General features: G+C 48.4%; 1 protein-coding gene across 3 annotated transcripts in view; it reads right to left on the bottom strand.

Annotated features, from left to right (window-relative positions):
* CGREF1 (cell growth regulator with EF-hand domain 1) overlaps nt 1–22,669 on the bottom strand; it is a 181,835-nt gene that overhangs the window by 112,406 nt on the left and 46,760 nt on the right. For all 3 annotated transcript variants that reach the window (XM_083179000.1, XM_083178999.1, XM_083178998.1), the window contains exon 3: nt 11,428–11,490. In XM_083179000.1, the coding sequence (XP_083035126.1) occupies nt 11,428–11,490 (63 nt within the window). The remainder of the gene's footprint in view (nt 1–11,427; nt 11,491–22,669) is intronic.

The raw sequence follows: 22,669 nt of genomic DNA, 5'->3' as shown, positions 1-22,669 counted from the left end.
AGCAACGTGAATCTGAATATGATACGGCTCTGAGGTATACGATCTAACAGAAATTGGAACTTAATAGAGGTATCTGATTACATACACATGGTCAGACTACCCATCCAATACCACATAGTAACACATACTATAAAGATTTGACACAATTCAATTATTGTTGTAGTGAAAATCAAGAACAAGAATCTCACGCCACTGTTTACAAACACAGGACACACATACAGCACGTGCATTTTTATTAATTGTTCAATGTTTTCGTCAGTCATGTATGTAACTTATATTTCACTTTAAATGGCTTTCCTTTTATTGACATTATTAAAAGTTAAATTTTAAACGAAATTCATTTCTCTTCTTTAGTGCGCCAGCCAAAAAGACAATCCTTTTCTGTCCTTTTTCCGCTCCAGTGACCTATACAGAACTGGGCCCAGTGCTCTAGATGAGGCTGCACCAGTGACCTATACAGAACTGGGCATAGTATCTAGATGAGGCCGCACCAGTGACCTATACAGAACCGGGCACAGTATCTAGATGAGGCCGCACCAGTGACCTATACAGAACTGGGTACAGTATCTAGATGAGGCCGCACCAGTGACCTATACAGAACTGGACACAGTATTCTAGATGAGGCCGTACCAGTGACCTATACAGAACCGGGCACAGTATCTAGATGAGGCCGCACCAGTGACCTATACAGACCTGGGCACAGTATCTAGATGAGGCCGCACCAGTGACCTATACAGAACAGGGCACAGTATCTAGATGGGGCCGCACCAGTGACCTATACAGAACTGGACACAGTATCTAAATGAGGCTTCACAAATGACCTATACAGAACTGGGCACAGTATCTAGATGAGGCTTCACCAATGACCTATACAGAACTGGATACAGTATCGATATGAGGCATACCAGTGACCTATACAGAACTGGGCATGGTATCTAGATGAGGCTGCGCCAGTGACCTATACAGAACTGGGCACAGTACCTAGATGAGGCCGCACCAGTGACCTCTACAGAACCGAGCACAGTATCTAGAGGAGGCCGCACCAGTGACCTATACAGAACTGGGCATAGTACCTAGATGAGGCCGCACCAGTGACCTCTACAGAACCGAGCACAGTATCTAGATGAGGCCGCACCAGTGACCTATACAGAACTGGGCCCAGTGCTCTAGATGAGGCCGCACCAGTGACCTATACAGAACTGGGCACAGTATCTAGATGAGGCTTCACCAATGACCTATACAGAACTGGGCACAGTATCTAGATGAGGCTTCACCAATGACCTATACAGAACTGGACACAGTATCTAGATGAGGCTTCACCAATGACCTATACAGAACTGGACACAGTATCAAGATGAGACAGCACCAGTGACCTATACAGAACTGGTCACAGTGCCTAGATGAGGCCGCACCAGTGACCTATACAGAACTGGGCACAGTATCTAGATGAGGCTTCACCAATGACCTATACAAAACTGGGCACAGTATCTAGATGAGGCTTCACCAATGACCTATACAGAACTGGACACAGTATCTAGATGAGGCATACCAGTGACCTATACAGAACTGGGCATGGTATCTAGATGAGGCTGCACCAGTGACCTATACAGAACTGGGCACAGTACCTAGATGAGGCCGCACCAGTGACCTATACAGAACCGGGCACAGTGTCTACATGAGGCCGCACCAGTGACCTATACAGAACTGGGCACAGTATCTAGATGAGGCCGCACCAGTGACCTATACAGAACTGGGCACAGTATCTAGATGAGGCCGCACCAGTGACCTATACAGATCTGGGCCCAGTGCTCTAGATGAGGCTGCACCAGTGACCTATACAGAACCGGGCACAGTATCTAGATGAGGCCGCACCAGTGACCTATACAGAACCGAGCACAGTATCTAGATGAGGTTGCACCAGTGACCTATACAGAACTGGGCACAGTATCTAGATGAGGCTTCACCAATGACCTATACAAAACTGGGCACAGTATCTAGATGAGGCTTCACCAATGACCTATACAGAACTGGACACAGTATCTAGATGAGGCATACCAGTGACCTATACAGAACTGGGCATGGTATCTAGATGAGGCTGCACCAGTGACCTATACAGAACTGGGCACAGTACCTAGATGAGGCCGCACCAGTGACCTATACAGAACCGGGCACAGTGTCTACATGAGGCCGCACCAGTGACCTATACAGAACTGGGCACAGTATCTAGATGAGGCCGCACCAGTGACCTATACAGAACTGGGCACAGTATCTAGATGAGGCCGCACCAGTGACCTATACAGATCTGGGCCCAGTGCTCTAGATGAGGCTGCACCAGTGACCTATACAGAACCGGGCACAGTATCTAGATGAGGCCGCACCAGTGACCTATACAGAACCGAGCACAGTATCTAGATGAGGTTGCACCAGTGACCTATACAGAACTGGGCACAGTATCTAGATGAGGCCGCACCAGTGACCTATACAGAAGTGAGCACAGTATCTAGATGAGGCCGCACCAGTGACCTATACAGAACTGGGCACAGTATATAGATGAGGCCGCACCAGTGACCTATACAGAACTGGGCACAGTATATAGATGAGGCCGCACCAGTGACCTATACAAAACTGTGCACAGTATCTAGATGAGGCCGCACCAGTGACCTATACAGAACCGGGCACAGTACCTAGATGAGGCCGCACCAGTGACCTATACAGAACTGGGCACAGTATCTAGAGGAGGCCGCACCAGTGACCTATACAGTACTGGGCACAGTATATAGATGAGGCCGCACCAGTGACCTACACAGAACCGGGCACAGTATCTAGATGAGGCCGTACCAGTAACCTATACAGAACTGGGCACAGTATCTAGATGAGGCCGCACCAGTGACCTACACAGAACCGGGCACAGTATCTAGATGAGGCCGTACCAGTAACCTATACAGAACCGGGCGCAGTATCTAGATGAGGCCGTACCAGTGACCTATACAGAACTGGGCACAGTATATAGAGGAGGCCGCACCAGTGACCTGTACAGAACTGGGCACAGTATCTAGATGAGGCCGCACCAGTGACCTATACAGAACCGGGCACAGTATCTAGATGAGGCGGCACCAGTGACCTATACAGAACTGGGCACAGTATCTAGATGAGGCCGCACCAGTGACCTATACAGAACTGGGCACAGTATCTAGATGAGGCCGCACCAGTGACCTATACAGAACTGGGCACAGTATCTAGATGAGGCCGCACCAGTGACCTATACAGAACTGGGCACAGTATCTAGATGAGGCTGCACCAGTGACCTATACAGACCTGGGCACAGTATCTAGATGAGGCCGCACCAGTGACCTATACAGAACCAGGCACAGTACCTAGATGAGGCCGCACCAATGGCCTATACAGAACCGGGCACAGTATCTAGATGAGGCCGCACCAGTGACCTATACAGAACCGGTCACAGTATCTAGATGAGGCCGCACCAGTGACCTATACAGAACTGGCCACAGTATCTAGATGAGGCCACACCAGTGACCTATACAGAACCGGGCACAGTATCTAGATGAGGCCGTACCAGTGACCTATACAGAACTGGGCACAGTATATAGATGAGGCCGCACCAGTGACCTATACAGAACTGGGCACAGTATATAGATGAGGCTTCACCAATGACCTATACAGAACTGGACACAGTATCTAGATGAGGCATACCAGTGACCTATACAGAACTGGGCATGGTATCTAGATGAGGCTGCACCAGTGACCTATACAGAACTGGGCACAGTACCTAGATGAGGCCGCTCCAGTGACCTATACAGAACTGGGCCCAGTGCTCTAGATGAGGCTGCACCAGTGACCTATACAGAACTGGGCACAGTATCTAGATGAGGCCGCACCGGTGACCTATACAGAACTGGGCACAGTATATAGATGAGGCCGCACCAGTGACCTATACAGAACTGGGCACAGTATCTAGATGAGGTCACACCAGTGACCTATACAGAACTGGGCACAGTATCTAGATGAGGCCGCACCGGTGACCTATACAGAACTGGGCACAGTATATAGATGAGGCCGCACCAGTGACCTATACAGAACTGGGCACAGTATCTAGATGAGGTCACACCAGTGACCTATACAGAACTGGGCACAGTATCTAGATGAGGTCACACCAGTGACCTATACAGAACTGGGCACAGTATCTAGATGAGGCCGCACCAGTGACCTATACAGAACTGGGCACAGTATCTAGGTGATGCCGCACCAGTGACCTATACAGAACTGGGCACAGTATCTAGATGAGGCCGCAACAGTGACCTATACAGAACTGGGCACAGTATCTAGATGAGGCCGCACCAGTGACCTATACAGAACTGGGCACAGTATCTAGATGAGGCCGCACCAGTGACTATACAGAACTGGGCACAGTATCTAGATGAGGCCGCACCAGTGACCTATACAGAACTGGGCACAGTATCTAGATGAGGCCGCACCATTGACCTATACAGAACTGGGCACAGTATCTAGATGAGGCCGCACCAGTGACCTATACAGAACCGAGCACAGTATATAGATGAGGCCGCACCAGTGACCTATACAGAACTGGGCACAGTATCTAGATGAGGCCGCACCAGTGACCTATACAGAACTGGGCACAGTATCTAGGTGATGCCGCACCAGTGACCTATACAGAACTGGGCACAGTATCTAGATGAGGCCGCACCAGTGACCTATACAGAACTGGGCACAGTATCTAGATGAGGCCGCACCAGTGACCTATACAGAACTGGGCACAGTATCTAGATGAGGCCGCACCAGTGACTATACAGAACTGGGCACAGTATCTAGATGAGGCCGCACCAGTGACCTATACAGAACCGAGCACAGTATATAGATGAGGCCGCACCATTGACCTATACAGAACTGGGCAAAGTATCTAGTCGAGGCCGCACCAGTGACCTATACAGAGCCGGGCACAGTATCTAGATGAGGCCGCACCAGTGACCTATACAGTGGCTTTATAACTTATTTCTGCTGCTGATTCTTCTCCCTTGCAACTAAGCATCTGAGTCACCTCACCTGAGTCTTAATATTTAAGAAGGGGTGTGTGTCCAAACCTATTAAAGGTAGAGTAGGTGGGGAAAGTTTCATAGAGAAGGAGGGAGGAAGGGAAGAGTTATGTGAAAAGCAGTGGAGAGAGTGAGAAGGGTGATACTCTAAAACAGGACCCACTGGGTACTGATCTAGATGGGAAGGGTTACTAAAGGTTCCAAAAAACAAGAGGTAGGTCAGATGGAAGTTGTTGAGGTGATGAAGAAGGTAATGGGTGTAGAACCACTCAATGTAATAGTTGTACAGAATGATCCAGGGGGTGGCCCTGAGATTGTGAGCACAAAGAACCCCCTTGATCCTGCTCCCGAAGGGATGGGGGTGTCTGATATCATAGCTCCAGTGGATGCCTGATTGGGAGGTCTAAGTTTAAGTTTTGTGGGTGCCTTCTATCAGGTGCCAGTTATACTCTTTGCTTCAGGTGTCTGGTCGCTGGAGGGTTCATTGACTGCCACAGATCTCCTGCTTTCCAGTCCTGTCTTGGTCCCAGCCTAGTAGATCTCCTCATTCCAGTTACGGAGATAAGTTCTTTCGGTACTTGTGAATTATCTACGGCATTTGCGTAGTGGGCTATTCAGGGTAGTGAAATCGCATTGCATGCCATTATTGTATGGCATACGATGCGATGCAATTTTCCGATGTAATCTATTCACTGCTCTCTGTCAGAGAATACATTACAAAAATCGGGTCCGATAAAAATTATAAAAATATTGTATGGCATGCGATGCGATCAGATATAGGTTCCGTTTTAACATATAATAAAGGCATTTAATGTGCTATACCAGTGGTTCTCAACTTGGGGTACTAGTACCCCTGGGGGTACTCTGCAGACCAGTTGGGGGTACTTGAAAATAATATTGCTAATGGCGGACGATGAAAAGGTCTTTTGATGGCTGAAGAAGACCCATTGCCACATGCCTGACCAGAAATCCACTGAGAGCTTCCCATGCTGCCCTCAGACATCAGCAGTCATCTGCCCAGCACTGACAAAGGTGGAGGAAGCAGCGGCATTAATCCTACCGGTGTTAGCGGTAATCCTGGAGATAATACACAACCAGTGTCTAGACACAGAAGGGCATGATTCCTTGCTGTATACTACTCCTCCTTAATATAAGGACATGCATAAGGATCCGCATACCACTAAGTACTGTCCATATTTCAAAATGAGAGGAGGGGGTACTTATCAATGAAAAGCCTAATCAAGGGGTACGGGAGAGAAAAAAGGTTGGGAACCACTGTGCTATACAATTAAATGACATATAGGGGGAATTTACTAAAGGAAATTTGTAAAAAAATAGGTGTATTTGTATCCAGAAATACACTTATTTTTGACATTTACTAACCCGAAAATACGGCAATTCGTATTTGTAGTGATAGCACATCAATACGACTACAAATTGCCGTATTTTCGGGATAGTAAATGTCAAAAATAAGTGTATTTCTGGATACAAATGCACCTATTTTTTTTACAAATTTCCTTTAGTAAATTTCCCCCATAATGTCATTTATTTAGGCCTCTCCCACTATGCACGTCGTCCTGAAGCGTGGTGAGCGCAGCAAGCTCTGCGAGGGCCGGCGGATCGCGTCCGGGTGACCTTTTCATACCCCCATTATTCACGTCAGCGTGGAGTTGATTTATTATAGTGTGGTGAGCGCAGCGAGCCCCCGAGCCCGAAGCGCCATGCTTCGGGTTCAATGGCTCGCTATGCTCGCCACACTATATAAAATCAATTTCACGCCGACGTGGATAGTGGGGGTATGAAATGTTCAGGCGGACGCGTTCCGCCACTGCTCGCCATGCTTTTGGATGTCGTGGATACTGGGGGGGGGTGCGTAAATAAATGACATTATGGGCCTTATTTTGGTTCATTCTTTCTGACAAAATCCTTCTTAGATGGGCAAAACCATGTGCACTGCAGGGGGGCAGGTGTTACTTGTGCAGAGAGAATTAGATTTGGGTGGGGTTTTACTTCAAATTGAGATCTATATTGCAGTGTAAAAATAAAGCAGTCAGTATTTACCCTGCACAGAAACAAAATAACTCACCCAAATCTAATTCTCTCTGCACATGTTACATCTGCCCCCCTGCAGTGCACATGGTTTTGTCCATCTAAGAAGGATTTTGTCAGAAAGAATGAACCAAAATAAGGCCCCATATGTCATTTAATGGTATAGTACATTAAATGCAATTATAACAGGTAAAATCGCATCTCATCGCATCGCATGCCATACAATAATGGCATGCGATGCGATTTCACTACATTTGCGTACGTAGTAAAATCGAGCGCCGTGATAATACACAAGTACCGTTCTTTCTGCCATAATTTGTTTCTTCCATGATCGTATGTGCATCTTCATCTGCGTGGAGTTATATTGTCTTTCTTTCTTTCATGCATAATCTTTTCAACAGCAAGGTGTGTCTTGTTTTTCTTATTATGAATATCTTCATGCATTATTGCATAGTTTAAAGGAATTACTGATACTGAGCGCAGCTGATACTCCGGTTCGGGTTTTTGCTGTTGCAGTGGTGACAGGCAGTCTGTTCACAGCAGGGAATCCGGCACTGGTTTTGTGCTCACAGTCTGTGATGTCTGAGTGGGGCGTGGCAGCACCTGCTATATAAACCTTCCTCTCAGGCTAGGCAGGTGCTGCAGAATCCTAGTCAGATTGCCAGTCAGCCTTGTCCTGTGCCTAGTTAGTTTCTAGCAATTGTATTGCATGTTGATTACAGTAATATAGGTCTTGGAGTTTGTGTCTTTGCGCCTTGATCCAGACCTAGCAGTAATCAGGAGTTGTGACTGTAGCTGATGGGTCCCTTTACCACCTTGTGGATCCAGCAAGGTTGCTGTTACACTCCCTCATTTCCTTTGTTACCTCTCACTGTGCAGCACTCACTGGTGTCAGCTTGGTGGCAGCTAGCTGAACCTGTGTGCTGCAGGTGAGCTCAGGTCCTGATATCTTACCCATTCCCTCAGTGCAGAGCCCACGGGTGTCAGCTTGGTGGAAGCTAGCTGAACCTGTGTACTGCAAGCGAGGGGTACGGGTTTAGGATATTTTCCTATGGTCTTCTTCATCGCTGACCTAGGAATCTATAGGCCTCCCTCTGTTGTACCCTGTTGGGACTGGGGTTGCCTATAGCAACTAGTACATTCACGTGTCGAAGCATTACACCAAGCTCCACTATAGGTATCTCTCCTGTTACCGGAGAGATACTTATTCTCTGATACTGGGAGACGCTCTATAAGTTGGGCTCTCATCCTCCCAGCCCCTACCTGTGCCTGTGAGTTCCCCCAGTATCCTCTCTGTGTATTGTGTGTATGCTCCCAGTCTGTTTTAGTGTTAGTACTTGTTCGCTACTGATGTTTGCACTGCTCCTATGTCTCTGTGAGTCTGCCTAGCACTGCCCCTGTGTCTCCGTCCATGGTCCTCTCCACGGTATCTAGTTTGTGCACTCCCAGGGGCATTCATACTGCCAAGTGGCATAACACTCTGGAGGTGTTGGACACCATGTCTCCCTGTAAGGCCTGGTGGGTAGTTGGGGCAGACCTAATATTCCCCTTCAAATGTGGCTATTATAAGTGAAGTTTTAGCTCTGCAGGTGCCTATAATCTCTAGAGGGAGTCAGGGTTGGGATTGTGGCCTGTCCTCACTGGTAAACTTGCTTGGGAATCCCCCAGAATCGTAACAGCTGGAAAGTTGAACAAATATCTGCTATCAGTCTTTGATAAGGTCAACCATTAGTACTTGTGGGCCTTGCTTGAAATGTATGGTTTTTCCATAAGGGTGGTAAATTGGCTTAGAATTTTGTATAAAAAGGCAAAAAACTTCCCGCTTGTGAATGGCTGGGTAGGGACTACATTTCCGGTGGACTCGAGTGTCCGTCAGGGTTGTCCCCTGAGCCCTCTTCTATACATGTTCGCAATTAATTCCTTTCATAAGGATTGAGAGCAGCATGGTGCAACGGGTGCAGCTGGGACCAGAGTGTAGTATAGTAGTGTCACGAACATTCTGTCATCAGTGGCAGAAGCGAATGACATACAGTAGGAGCAAGTTTCATCTTTGCTCCTTTGTCCATGGCTAGCCATGGCTATTCTATTGTTCTCAGCTGCAATACAATACATATTGCAGCTGAGAACAATAGGATAGCCATGGCTAGCCATGGCTAGCCATGGCCAAAGGAGCAAAGATGAAACTTGCTCCTACTGTAGACCAACTGATTATGGAATATTCAAGTACCTTGGGTTCCATAATAAATCGAACAAGTGTGAATCTTTCTAAATGGGGGAGGAAGGGGTTTGACCTTACGGACACCTTCCTCAGGCCTAGTCAGCTTATAAAGATCTTGGGCATCAGATTCGAGCATGGTGATTATGCCACCAAATTTGGTTTGAGAAACTAGAGAATGCCACCCAGAAAGTAAAGATCTGCAGAGGATGGACGGTCTTTCTGAAGGAAAGGGTTGATCTGTGTAAAGGGGTGTACACACGGGGAGATTTTGGCTAATGGACAATTTTGACTAAGCAATTTTGACTAAGCAATTTTGGGAGAGATTTTGGCTAGATGCACTGGAGATTTTGACTAAGCGATTTTGTCTAAGCAATGATAGTCTATGATCTAGTCAAAATTGCCTTGCCTGCACAGTCAATCTATACTAAGTAATTTCTGCTAGATAATATAGACTAAGCAGGAGAAAAATATAGAGATTTTGGCTTACCTTCTAGGTAAAATCTAGTCAAAATCTCCTATTAAAAGTTCTCAGAGTGTACACCCCTTAAGACTTACTTGTTAGCTATGTTTGTTTTTTGTCTCAATCTTTGTGGACCAAATTGAGTTCTTTGTTTTTCCTGCTACTGAAAATGGGCATCACTTACAAATCGAGGGCAGAAGGGGGTTTGTACATGGTAAACCCTGTAGTCTTCTTCCTAACAACTTTTTTTAAGGTTAAACTTTTGGTGGTCCCTTTATCGGAGCATGGTTACAGGATCGTCAATTGAAAAGTTTTCGGGCTCAAAGAAGCTACCTCCCAATCTACGTGGTCCAATGCTTGAAGGTAATAGGACAGTGGAGTTTGGGAGTGGGAGAAGTAAGTGATCTCTCTAGAAAGGAGTTGGGGAAGAGGGTTTTGCAATCACACTTCAATGTTCCATTGGCCCTGAGAGACTGCCCAGGTGATGTACTTTCGGAGGCTTTGAATCTGATAAATTCTCAGAGGATACCTTTGAAGTTCAGAGACATTGCCTGGCTCTCCTTTCAAGGAAAGCTTTACGTTAGAGGGAATACCAGATTCAGAAGTGCAGATGAACGTGTTTGTCCACGGGAGGAATGTCTAGGGGTGGAGGAGACTATGGACCACTTCTTGTGTGGATGTCCCTTTAACGTAAAAAAAATATCAAACAGTGTCATAGGCATCTCTTGCTTTTTGGGGCTGAGTTACCTGGAATGGGTCTATGGAGCATTCAAAAGGTATGGGGATTATTTTTTGGGCACAATTTTCTTAGTTAGTTTAGTGGTCAGATTTCATAAGTGGCAGGCACGGTGTCTGGTTTCATAGAGACGTAAAGTCCTCCCCTGCGAACAGGTGGTGGGTTTGATCCTTCACGAGGTGAGTTTGATGATGGAGCTAGAGAGGAGGAGGTTAGACACCGTCAGTTGGTCCAGATTGTGGCACCAGCTGAAGCCCCCTTAGTGGGTGGTGAATGACCTGGTCTCTCTAGTCTTGGGATCTTTCTGTCCTTTCTCACTTTTTTCAGTTTGATTAGATGTTATGGAAATGTGATTTTTATAGGAAGGGTTTGCATATACCTAAAACCATGATTGTCCTTTACTTCCCTTATATTTATTGTTGGTGTTGTCCAGAATGAGTGGTTGGTGTATGGTGTTAGTGAGGGAGTGTTTGTGGATGGATGTGTGAGTGAGTGATGGTGGAGGGTGTATGAATGGGGGGTGAATGTTGTTATGAATGATTAGCCAGTCAAGTAGGGAAGGATGAGGGTTTTGCAGTGAAATTATATTGAGGGTTCTGACCATGTTTTCAGATGTACGGTTTATATTCCTATGTATAGATGTGCAGTTAGTTTTCTGTATATATTTATATATTTTTTGTATAAAAGTTGCAAGTGCTTAATAAAGCAATAATATCCCGGCAGGATGATATCTCATGCTTGCTAAGCTGTCGATACCTTGATTGTAATTCCAGCTTGACAAGTTTAGTAAACAATGTATTTTTGGGGTGCAATTTCTGTTGTATTTAGAACTCTCCATGCCCCCCCTCCCCCCCCCTAGCATGTGATCTGGTTGAGCTAATGTTGGAGTTCTTACCTGAGGTGGTCAGGTCCTGGGATGAACAGATTTTGGATATGTCCCCCTTCTTGTTGCTGTGATCTGAGAAGCAAGAACAGAAATATACTGATACAGGCATCAGAGCAGAGACAGTATTACTGCAGGCTGGAGATTGAGCACCACTGGTAGCATTGTTAGTATGTATATCAATATACCAATCACCCTTCTGGAGGAGAGGAGCTGCCGCAATGTGCCGTCCCCCCCCCGCTGCCGCTGCCGCTGCCTCCACTGCGCTCTCCGCATGTTCCGGTCTGCATGGGGCCAAGGCATGCACAGTTACTTCATACGGGTTGGGATCATTTGGTCTATTGCATTATGGTAGAAAGTCATTAGGTCGAATCCATTAGGTCGACATGCTAAAAGGTCGACATGACTCTAGGTCGACATGGGAAAAGTCGACATGATTCTAGGTCGAAAGGTCATTAGTTCGACAGGTCATTAGTTCGACAAGGTCATTAGTTCGACATTGTCTATGTCGACATTCACAAGGTCGACATGGGGTTTTTCACTGTTTTTTTTACCTGAATGTCAACACAGTCGACATGGACACAGTTTAAAGTGCACTGCATCCCCTCGCTACGCTCAGCACACTATTTTATTCTCCCACCACGCCCTAGTGGATGGTAGGGCATGAAATACCGCCTGTCAGCACATGTTGGCTCAAAAAACAGTGAAAAACTCCATGTCGACCTTGTGAATGTCGACATAGACAATGTCGAACTAATGACCTTGTCGAACTAATGACCTGTCGAACTAATGACCTTTCGAACTAGAATCATGTCGACCTTTTCCCATGTCGACCTAGAGTCATGTCGACCTAATGGATTCGACCTAATGACTGTCGACCATAATGCAGTAGACCAAATGACCGCATCCCCTTCATACATACTGTGCATGCACTGGCCCAAGCCCCCGGAGGCTTAATCTGGTTCCTGGGTCCGGTGCATGCGCAGTATGTTCCGTGGTACTGCACATGCGAGAACCTATTTCAGGGCTGCCACGCATTTGCGCACAGAGAGGCATCCTGGAGGGAGGGAACACCTCCCAATAGAACTGCCTTAAGTGACTGGCAGGTCGGACTTCCAATAGGAAGCCATTGAAGCCAGAGCAGTCTCACAGACTGCATCTGCTTCACTTTAGGCAGAGACAGTGGTGGATTTTACCTGGGGGGGGGGGGGGGGGGGGGCTGCAGCCCTGCGGCCCATAGGTAAAAACCACCATTACTGTCTCCTATAAACAACATCGGACCACCAGGGATGAATGATTTCTATGACAACGAGCAGAAAATTACATTATTTGACAATATTCTGCTCTGCTCACAAAGAAGGAGATTGGACAGCAGTGCCCTTACACATGTGGAACCTACTGTATAACATTGCTACTGTATCTCAATAGTTGTGTGCTCCCATGAAGCCCTGGCTGACAGCCGGTAGCCATTTTGTTAACCTCTTCTGTGCTCGAGTCTGTCCTGCTCGTACTGTACAGTACAGTACAGGTGTTGTAGCTTCATACTGTACATTACAGTACGTCATTCCTGCTGTAGCGTACTGTATATCTGTGGATCCTACAGTATACTGTACCTAGAGTATGCTACAGGTGTTGAAGCTTCATACTCTACATTACAGTACAGTACATCATTCCTGCTGTAGCGTACTGTATATCTGTGGATCCTACAGTATACTGTACCTACAGTATGTTACAGGTGTTGTAGCTTCATACTGTACATTACAGTACAGTACATCATTCCTGCTGTAGCGTACTGTAAATCTGTGGATCCTACAGTATGCTACAGGTGTTGTAGCTTCATACTGTACATTACAGTACAGTACGTCATTCCTGCTGTAGCGTACTGTATATCTGTGGATCCTACAGTATGCTACAGGTGTTGTAGCTTCATACTGTACATTACAGTACAGTACATCATTCCTGCTGTAGCGTACTGTATATCTGTGGATCCTACAGTATACTGTACCTACAGTATGCTACAGGTGTTGTAGCTTCATACTGTACATTGCAGTACGTCATTCCTGCTGTAGCGTACTGTATATCTGTGGATCCTACAGTATACTGTACCTAGAGTATGCTACAGGTGTTGTAGCTTCATACTGTACATTACAGTACATCATTCCTGCTGTAGCGTACTGTATATCTGTGGATCCTACAGTATACTGTACCTCCAGTATGCTACAGGTGTTGAAGCTTCATACTGTATTCCTGCTGTAGCGTACTGTATATCTGTGGATCCTACAGTATACTGTACCTAGAGTATGCTACAGGTGTTGAAGCTTCATACTCTACATTACAGTACAGTACGTCATTCCTGGTGTAGCGTACTGTATATCTGTGGATCCTACAGTATACTGTACCTAGAGTATGCTATAGTTGTTGAAGCTTCATACTGTACATTACAGTACGTCATTCCTGCTGTAGCGTACTGTATATCTGTGGATCCTACAGTATACTGTACCTAGAGTATGCTACAGGTGTTGAAGCTTCATACTCTACATTACAGTACAGTACATCATTCCTGCTGTAGCGTACTGTATATCTGTGGATCCTACAGTATACTGTACCTACAGTATGCTACAGGTGTTGTAGCTTCATACTGTACATTACAGTACGTCATTCCTGCTGTAGCGTACTGTATATCTGTGGATCCTACAGTATACTGTACCTAGAGTATGCTACAGGTGTTGAAGCTTCATACTCTACATTACAGTACAGTACGTCATTCCTGCTGTAGCGTACTGTATATCTGTGGATCCTACAGTATACTGTACCTCCAGTATGCTACAGGTGTTGTAGCTTCATACTGTACATTACAGTACGTCATTCCTGCTGTAGCGTACTGTATATCTGTGGATCCTACAGTATACTGTACCTAGAGTATGCTACAGGTGTTGAAGCTTCATACTCTACATTACAGTACAGTACATCATTCCTGCTGTAGCGTACTGTATATCTGTGGATCCTACAGTATACTGTACCTACAGTATGTTACAGGTGTTGTAGCTTCATACTGTACATTACAGTACAGTACATCATTCCTGCTGTAGCGTACTGTAAATCTGTGGATCCTACAGTATGCTACAGGTGTTGTAGCTTCATACTGTACATTACAGTACAGTACGTCATTCCTGCTGTAGCGTACTGTATATCTGTGGATCCTACAGTATGCTACAGGTGTTGTAGCTTCATACTGTACATTACAGTACAGTACATCATTCCTGCTGTAGCGTACTGTATATCTGTGGATCCTACAGTATACTGTACCTACAGTATGCTACAGGTGTTGTAGCTTCATACTGTACATTGCAGTACGTCATTCCTGCTGTAGCGTACTGTATATCTGTGGATCCTACAGTATACTGTACCTAGAGTATGCTACAGGTGTTGTAGCTTCATACTGTACATTACAGTACATCATTCCTGCTGTAGCGTACTGTATATCTGTGGATCCTACAGTATACTGTACCTCCAGTATGCTACAGGTGTTGAAGCTTCATACTGTATTCCTGCTGTAGCGTACTGTATATCTGTGGATCCTACAGTATACTGTACCTAGAGTATGCTACAGGTGTTGAAGCTTCATACTCTACATTACAGTACAGTACGTCATTCCTGGTGTAGCGTACTGTATATCTGTGGATCCTACAGTATACTGTACCTAGAGTATGCTATAGTTGTTGAAGCTTCATACTGTACATTACAGTACATCATTCCTGCTGTAGCGTACTGTATATCTGTGGATCCTACAGTATACTGTACCTCCAGTATGCTACAGGTGTTGAAGCTTCATACTGTACATTACAGTACGTCATTCCTGCTGTAGCGTACTGTATATCTGTGGATCCTACAGTATACTGTACCTACAGTATGCTACAGGTGTTGTAGCTTCATATTGTACATTACAGTACAGTACATCATTCCTGCTGTAGCGTACTGTATATCTGTGGATCCTACAGTATACTGTACCTAGAGTATGCTATAGGTGTTGAAGCTTCATACTGTACATTACAGTACATCATTCCTGCTGTAGCGTACTGTATATCTGTGGATCCTACAGTATACTGTACCTAGAGTATGCTACAGGTGTTGAAGCTTCATACTCTACATTACAGTACAGTACATCATTCCTGCTGTAGCGTACTGTATATCTGTGGATCCTACAGTATACTGTACCTAGAGTATGCTATAGGTGTTGAAGCTTCATACTGTACATTACAGTACATCATTCCTGCTGTAGCGTACTGTATATCTGTGGATCCTACAGTATACTGTACCTAGAGTATGCTACAGGTGTTGAAGCTTCATACTCTACATTACAGTACAGTACGTCATTCCTGGTGTAGCGTACTGTATATCTGTGGATCCTACAGTATACTGTACCTCCAGTATGCTACAGGTGTTGAAGCTTCATACTGTATGTTACTATACAGTAGGTTATTTTTCACGAGCACCTCATCCCAGGGCCGGATTTGTGCCTAGGCCCATGAGGCACCGGCCTCAGGGCGGCAACAATTAAGGGCGGCAGGCAGGCTGACATTCTGTTAAATATCAGCATGGCACAGCGGGTGGGCAGCGGTGAGTGACGAGCGCCGCCGCCGCAGACATGAATTATCATATGTCGGCGGCAGCGCCGCTCGTCACCCACTCTGCCATGCACATTACATCACCGCTTAGTGGCTGGGTCCGATGGTCCCCCTGCGCATCCAGAAATGGCTCAGGCTCACTGCTGCCGGCTCCCGCCCATTGGCTACTCTACACACACACAGTCTATTGGCTGCTGTGTATCCAGCAGCTGAGCTGAGCGGCGCACAGATCCTCCCTGCGCTCAGTCAGTCCCAGTGTGTGAGCTGGAGAGAGACTCACAGAGACACTGTGCTAATCACTGTACTAATAGGTGCCTCCCTCCCTCCGGGTCCTCCGTACAGTGAGCAGTCCAGAGAGAGACTGACGGAGACACTGTGCTAATCACTGTACTAATAAGTGCCTCCCTCCCTCCGGGTCCTCCGTACAGTGAGCAGTCCAGAGAGAGACTGACGGAGACACTGTGCTAATCACTGTACTAATAAGTGCCTCCCTCCCTCCTGGTCCTCCGTACAGCGAGCAGTCCAGAGAGAGACTGACGGAGTCACTGTGCTAATCACTGTACTAATAAGTGCCTCCCTCCGGGTCCTCCGTACAGTGAGCAGTCCAGAGAGAGACTGACGGAGACACTGTGCTAATCACTGTACTAATAAGTGCCTCCCTCCCTCCGGGTCCTCTGTACAGTGAGCAGTCCAGAGAGAGACTGACGGAGACACTGTGCTAATCACTGTACTAATAAGTGCCTCCCTCCGGGTCCTCCGTACAGTGAGCAGTCCAGAGAGAGACTGACGGAGACACTGTGCTAATCACTGTACTAATAAGTGCCTCCCTCCGGGTCCTCCGTACAGCGAGCAGTCCAGAGAGAGACTGACGGAGACACTGTGCTAATCACTGTACTAATAAGTGCCTCCCTCCCTCCGGGTCCTCCGTACAGTGTGAGCAGTCCAGAGAGAGACTGACGGAGACACTGTGCTAATCACTGTACTAATAAGTGCCTCCCTCCCTCCGGGTCCCCCGTACAGTGAGCAGTCCAGAGAGAGACTGACAGAGACACTGTGCTAATCACTGTACTAATAAGTGCCTCCCTCCCTCCGGGTCCTCCGTACAGTGAGCAGTCCAGAGAGAGACTGACGGAGACACTGTGCTAATCACTGTACTAATAAGTGCCACCCTCCCTCCCGGTCCTCCGTACAGTGAGCAGTCCAGAGAGAGACTGACGGAGACACTGTGCTAATCACTGTACTAATAAGTGCCTCCCTCCCTCCGGGTCCTCCGTACAGTGAGCAGTCCAGAGAGAGACTGACGGAGACACTGTGCTAATCACTGTACTAATAAGTGCCTCCCTCCCTCCGGGTCCTCCGTACAGTGAGCAGTCCAGAGAGAGACTGACGGAGACACTGTGCTAATCACTGTACTAATAAGTGCCTCCCTCCCTCCGGGTCCTCCGTACAGTGAGCAGTCCAGAGAGAGACTGACGGAAACACTGTGCTAATCACTGTACTAATAAGTGCCTCCCTCCCTCCGGGTCCTCCGTACAGTGAGCAGTCCAGAGATAGACTGACGGAGACACTGTGCTAATCACTGTACTAATAAGTGCCTCCCTCCCTCTGGGTCCTCCGTACAGTGAGCAGTCCAGAGAGAGACTGAGGGAGACACTGTGCTAATCACTGTACTAATAAGTGCCTCCCTCCGGGTCCTCCGTACAGTGAGCAGTCCAGAGAGAGACTGACGGAGACACTGTGCTAATCACTGTACTAATAAGTGCCTCCCTCCCTCCGGGTCCTCCGTACAGTTAGCAGTCCAGAGAGAGACTGACGGAGACACTGTGCTAATCACTGTACTAATAAGTGCCTCCCTCCCTCCTGGTCTTCCGTGCAGTGAGCAGTCCAGAGAGAGACTGACGGAGACACTGTGCTAATCACTGTACTAATAAGTGCCTCCCTCCCTCCGGGTCCTCCGTACAGTGAGCAGTCCAGAGAGAGACTGACGGAGACACTGTGCTAATCACTGTACTAATAAGTGCCTCCCTCCCTCCGGGTCCTCCGTACAGTGAGCAGTCCAGAGAGAGACTGACGGAGACACTGTGCTGCTAATCACTGTACTAATAAGTGCCTCCCTCCCTCCCTCCGGGTCCTCCGTACAGTGAGCAGTCCAGAGAGAGACTGACGGAGACACTGTGCTAATCACTGTACTAATAAGTGCCGCCCTCCCTCCTGGTCCTCCGTACAGTGAGCAGTCCAGAGAGAGACTGACGGAGACACTGTGCTAATCACTGTACTAATAAGTGCCGCCCTCCCTCCGGGTCCTCCGTACAGTGAGCAGTCCAGAGAGAGACTGACGGAGACACTGTGCTAATCACTGTACTAATAAGTGCCTCCCTCCGGGTCCTCCGTACAGTGAGCAGTCCAGAGAGAGACTGACGGAGACACTGTGCTAATCACTGTACTAATAAGTGCCTCCCTCCCTCCGGGTCCTCCGTACAGTTAGCAGTCCAGAGAGAGACTGACGGAGACACTGTGCTAATCACTGTACTAATAAGTGCCTCCCTCCCTCCTGGTCCTCCGTGCAGTGAGCAGTCCAGAGAGAGACTGACGGAGACACTGTGCTAATCACTGTACTAATAAGTGCCTCCCTCCCTCCGGGTCCTCCGTACAGTGAGCAGTCCAGAGAGAGACTGACGGAGACACTGTGCTGCTAATCACTGTACTAATAAGTGCCTCCCTCCCTCTGGGTCCTCCGTACAGTGAGCAGTCCAGAGAGAGACTGACGGAGACACTGTGCTAATCACTGTACTAATAAGTGCCTCCCTCCCTCCGGGTCCTCCGTACAGTGAGCAGTCCAGAGAGAGACTGACGGAGACACTGTGCTAATCACTGTACTAATAAGTGCCACCCTCCGGGTCCTCTGTACAGTGAGCAGTCCAGAGAGAGACTGACGGAAACACTGTGCTAATCACTGTACTAATAAGTGCCTCCCTCCCTCCGGGTCCTCCGTATAGTGAGCAGACCAGAGAGAGACTGACGGAGACACTGTGCTAATCACTGTACTAATAAGTGCCTCCCTCCGGGTCCTCCGTACAGTGAGCAGTCCAGAGAGAGACTGACGGAGACACTGTGCTAATCACTGTACTAATAAGTGCCTCCCTCCCTCCGGGTCCTCCGTACAGTGAGCAGTCCAGAGAGAGACTGACGGAGATACTGTGCTAATCACTGTACTAATAAGTGCCTCCCTCCCTCCGGGTCCTCCGTACAGTGAGCAGCCCAGAGAGAGACTGACGGAGACACTGTGCTAATCACTGTACTAATAAGTGCCGCCCTCCCTCCGGGTCCTCCGTACAGTGAGCAGTCCAGAGAGAGACTGACGGAGACACTGTGCTAATCACTGTACTAATAAGTGCCTCCCTCCCTCCGGGTCCTCTGTACAGTGAGCAGTCCAGAGAGAGACTGGCGGAGACACTGTGCTAATCACTGTACTAATAAGTGCCTCCCTCCATCCGGGTCCTCCGTACAGTGAGCAGTCCAGAGAGAGACTGAGGGAGACACTGTGCTAATCACTGTACTAATAAGTGCCTCCCTCCAGGTCCTCCGTACAGTGAGCAGTCCAGAGAGAGACTGAGGGAGACACTGTGCTAATCACTGTACTAATAAGTGCCTCCCTCCCTCCGGGTCCTCCGTACAGTGAGCAGTCCAGAGAGAGACTGACGGAGACACTGTGCTAATCACTGTACTAATAAGTGCCTCCCTCCCTCTGGGTCCTCCGTACAGTGAGCAGTCCAGAGAGAGACTGACGGAGACACTGTGCTAATCACTGTACTAATAAGTGCCTCCCTCCCTCCGGGTCCTCCGTACAGTGAGCAATCCAGAGAGAGACTGACGGAGACACTGTGCTAATCACTGTACTAATAAGTGCCTCCCTCCCTCCGGGTCCTCCGTACAGTGAGCAGTCCAGAGAGAGACTGACGGAGACACTGTGCTAATCACTGTACTAATAAGTGCCACCCTCCCTCCGGGTCCTCCGTACAGTGAGCAGTCCAGAGAGAGACTGACGGAGACACTGTGCTAATCACTGTACTAATAAGTGCCGCCCTCCCTCCGGGTCCTCCGTATAGTGAACAGTCCAGAGAGAGACTGACGGAGACACTGTGCTAATCACTGTACTAATAAGTGCCTCCCTCCCTCCGGGTCCTCCGTACAGTGAGCAGTCCAGAGAGAGACTGACGGAGACACTGTGCTAATCACTGTACTAATAAGTGCCTCCCTCCCTCCCTCCGGGTCCTCCGTACAGTGAGCAACCCAGAGAGAGACTGACGGAGACACTGTGCTAATCACTGTACTAATAAGTGCCTCCCTCCCTCCGAGTCCTCTGTACAGTGAGCAGTCCTGAGAGAGACTGACGGAGACACTGTGCTAATCACTGTACTAATAAGTGCCTCCCTCCCTCCGGGTCCTCCGTACAGTGAGCAGTCCAGAGAGAGAGACTGACAGACACTGTGCTAATCACTGTACTAATAAGTGCCTCCCTCCCTCCGGGTCCTCCGTGCAGTGAGCAGTCCAGAGAGAGACTGACGGAGACACTGTGCTGCTAATCACTGTACTAATAAGTGCCGCCCTCCCTCCGGGTCCTCCGTACAGTGAGCAGTCCAGAGAGAGACTGACGGAGACACTGTGCTAATCACTGTACTAATAAGTGCCTCCCTCCCGGTCCTCCGTACAGTGAGCAGACCAGAGAGAGACTGACGGAGACTCTGTGCTAATCACTGTACTAATAAGTGCCTCCCTCCCTCCCTCCGGGTCCTCCGTACAGTGAGCAACCCAGAGAGAGACTGACGGAGACACTGTGCTAATCACTGTACTAATAAGTGCCTCCCTCCCTCCGAGTCCTCTGTACAGTGAGCAGTCCTGAGAGAGACTGACGGAGACACTGTGCTAATCACTGTACTAATAAGTGCCTCCCTCCCTCCGGGTCCTCCGTACAGTGAGCAGTCCAGAGAGAGACTGACAGAGACACTGTGCTAATCACTGTACTAATAAGTGCCGCCCTCCCTCCGGGTCCTCCGTACAGTGAGCAGTCCAGAGAGAGACTGACGGAGACACTGGGCTAATCACTGTACTAATAAGTGCCTCCCTCCCGGTCCTCCGTACAGTGAGCAGACCAGAGAGAGACTGACGGAGACTCTGTGCTAATCACTGTACTAATAAGTGCCTCCTTCCCTCCGGGTCCTCCGTACAGTGAGCAGTCCAGAGAGAGACTGACGGAGACACTGTGCTAATCACTGTACTAATAAGTGCCGCCCTCCCTCCTGGTCCTCCGTACAGTGAGCAGTCCAGAGAGAGACTGACGGAGACACTGTGCTAATCACTGTACTAATAAGTGCCTCCCTCCCTCCCTCCGGGTCCTCCGTACAGTGAGCAGTCCAGAGAGAGAGACTGACGGAGACACTGTGCTAATCACTGTACTAATAAGTGCCTCCCTCCCTCCCTCCGGGTCCTCCGTACAGTGAGCAGTCCAGAGAGAGACTGACGGAGACACTGTGCTAATCACTGTACTAATAAGTGCCTCCCTCCATCCGGGTCCTCCGTACAGTGAGCAGTCCAGAGAGAGACTGACGGAGATACTGTGCTAATCACTGTACTAATAAGTGCCTCCCTCCCTCCGGGTCCTCCGTACAGTGAGCAGCCCAGAGAGAGACTGACGGAGACACTGTGCTAATCACTGTACTAATAAGTGCCGCCCTCCCTCCGGGTCCTCCGTACAGTGAGCAGTCCAGAGAGAGACTGACGGAGACACTGTGCTAATCACTGTACTAATAAGTGCCTCCCTCCCTCCGGGTCCTCTGTACAGTGAGCAGTCCCGAGAGAGACTGGCGGAGACACTGTGCTAATCACTGTACTAATAAGTGCCTCCCTCCATCCGGGTCCTCCGTACAGTGAGCAGTCCAGAGAGAGACTGAGGGAGACACTGTGCTAATCACTGTACTAATAAGTGCCTCCCTCCAGGTCCTCCGTACAGTGAGCAGTCCAGAGAGAGACTGAGGGAGACACTGTGCTAATCACTGTACTAATAAGTGCCTCCCTCCCTCCGGGTCCTCCGTACAGTGAGCAGTCCAGAGAGAGACTGACGGAGACACTGTGCTAATCACTGTACTAATAAGTGCCTCCCTCCCTCTGGGTCCTCCGTACAGTGAGCAGTCCAGAGAGAGACTGACGGAGACACTGTGCTAATCACTGTACTAATAAGTGCCTCCCTCCCTCCGGGTCCTCCGTACAGTGAGCAATCCAGAGAGAGACTGACGGAGACACTGTGCTAATCACTGTACTAATAAGTGCCTCCCTCCCTCCGGGTCCTCCGTACAGTGAGCAGTCCAGAGAGAGACTGACGGAGACACTGTGCTAATCACTGTACTAATAAGTGCCACCCTCCCTCCGGGTCCTCCGTACAGTGAGCAGTCCAGAGAGAGACTGACGGAGACACTGTGCTAATCACTGTACTAATAAGTGCCGCCCTCCCTCCGGGTCCTCCGTATAGTGAACAGTCCAGAGAGAGACTGACGGAGACACTGTGCTAATCACTGTACTAATAAGTGCCTCCCTCCCTCCGGGTCCTCCGTACAGTGAGCAGTCCAGAGAGAGAC

The sequence above is a fragment of the Crinia signifera genome, chromosome 3 (genome assembly GCF_055691185.1).
Source record: "Crinia signifera chromosome 3, ASM5569118v1, whole genome shotgun sequence".
Classification (NCBI taxonomy): domain Eukaryota; kingdom Metazoa; phylum Chordata; class Amphibia; order Anura; family Myobatrachidae; genus Crinia; species Crinia signifera.
This window is presented reverse-complemented; position numbering and strand designations above follow the sequence as displayed.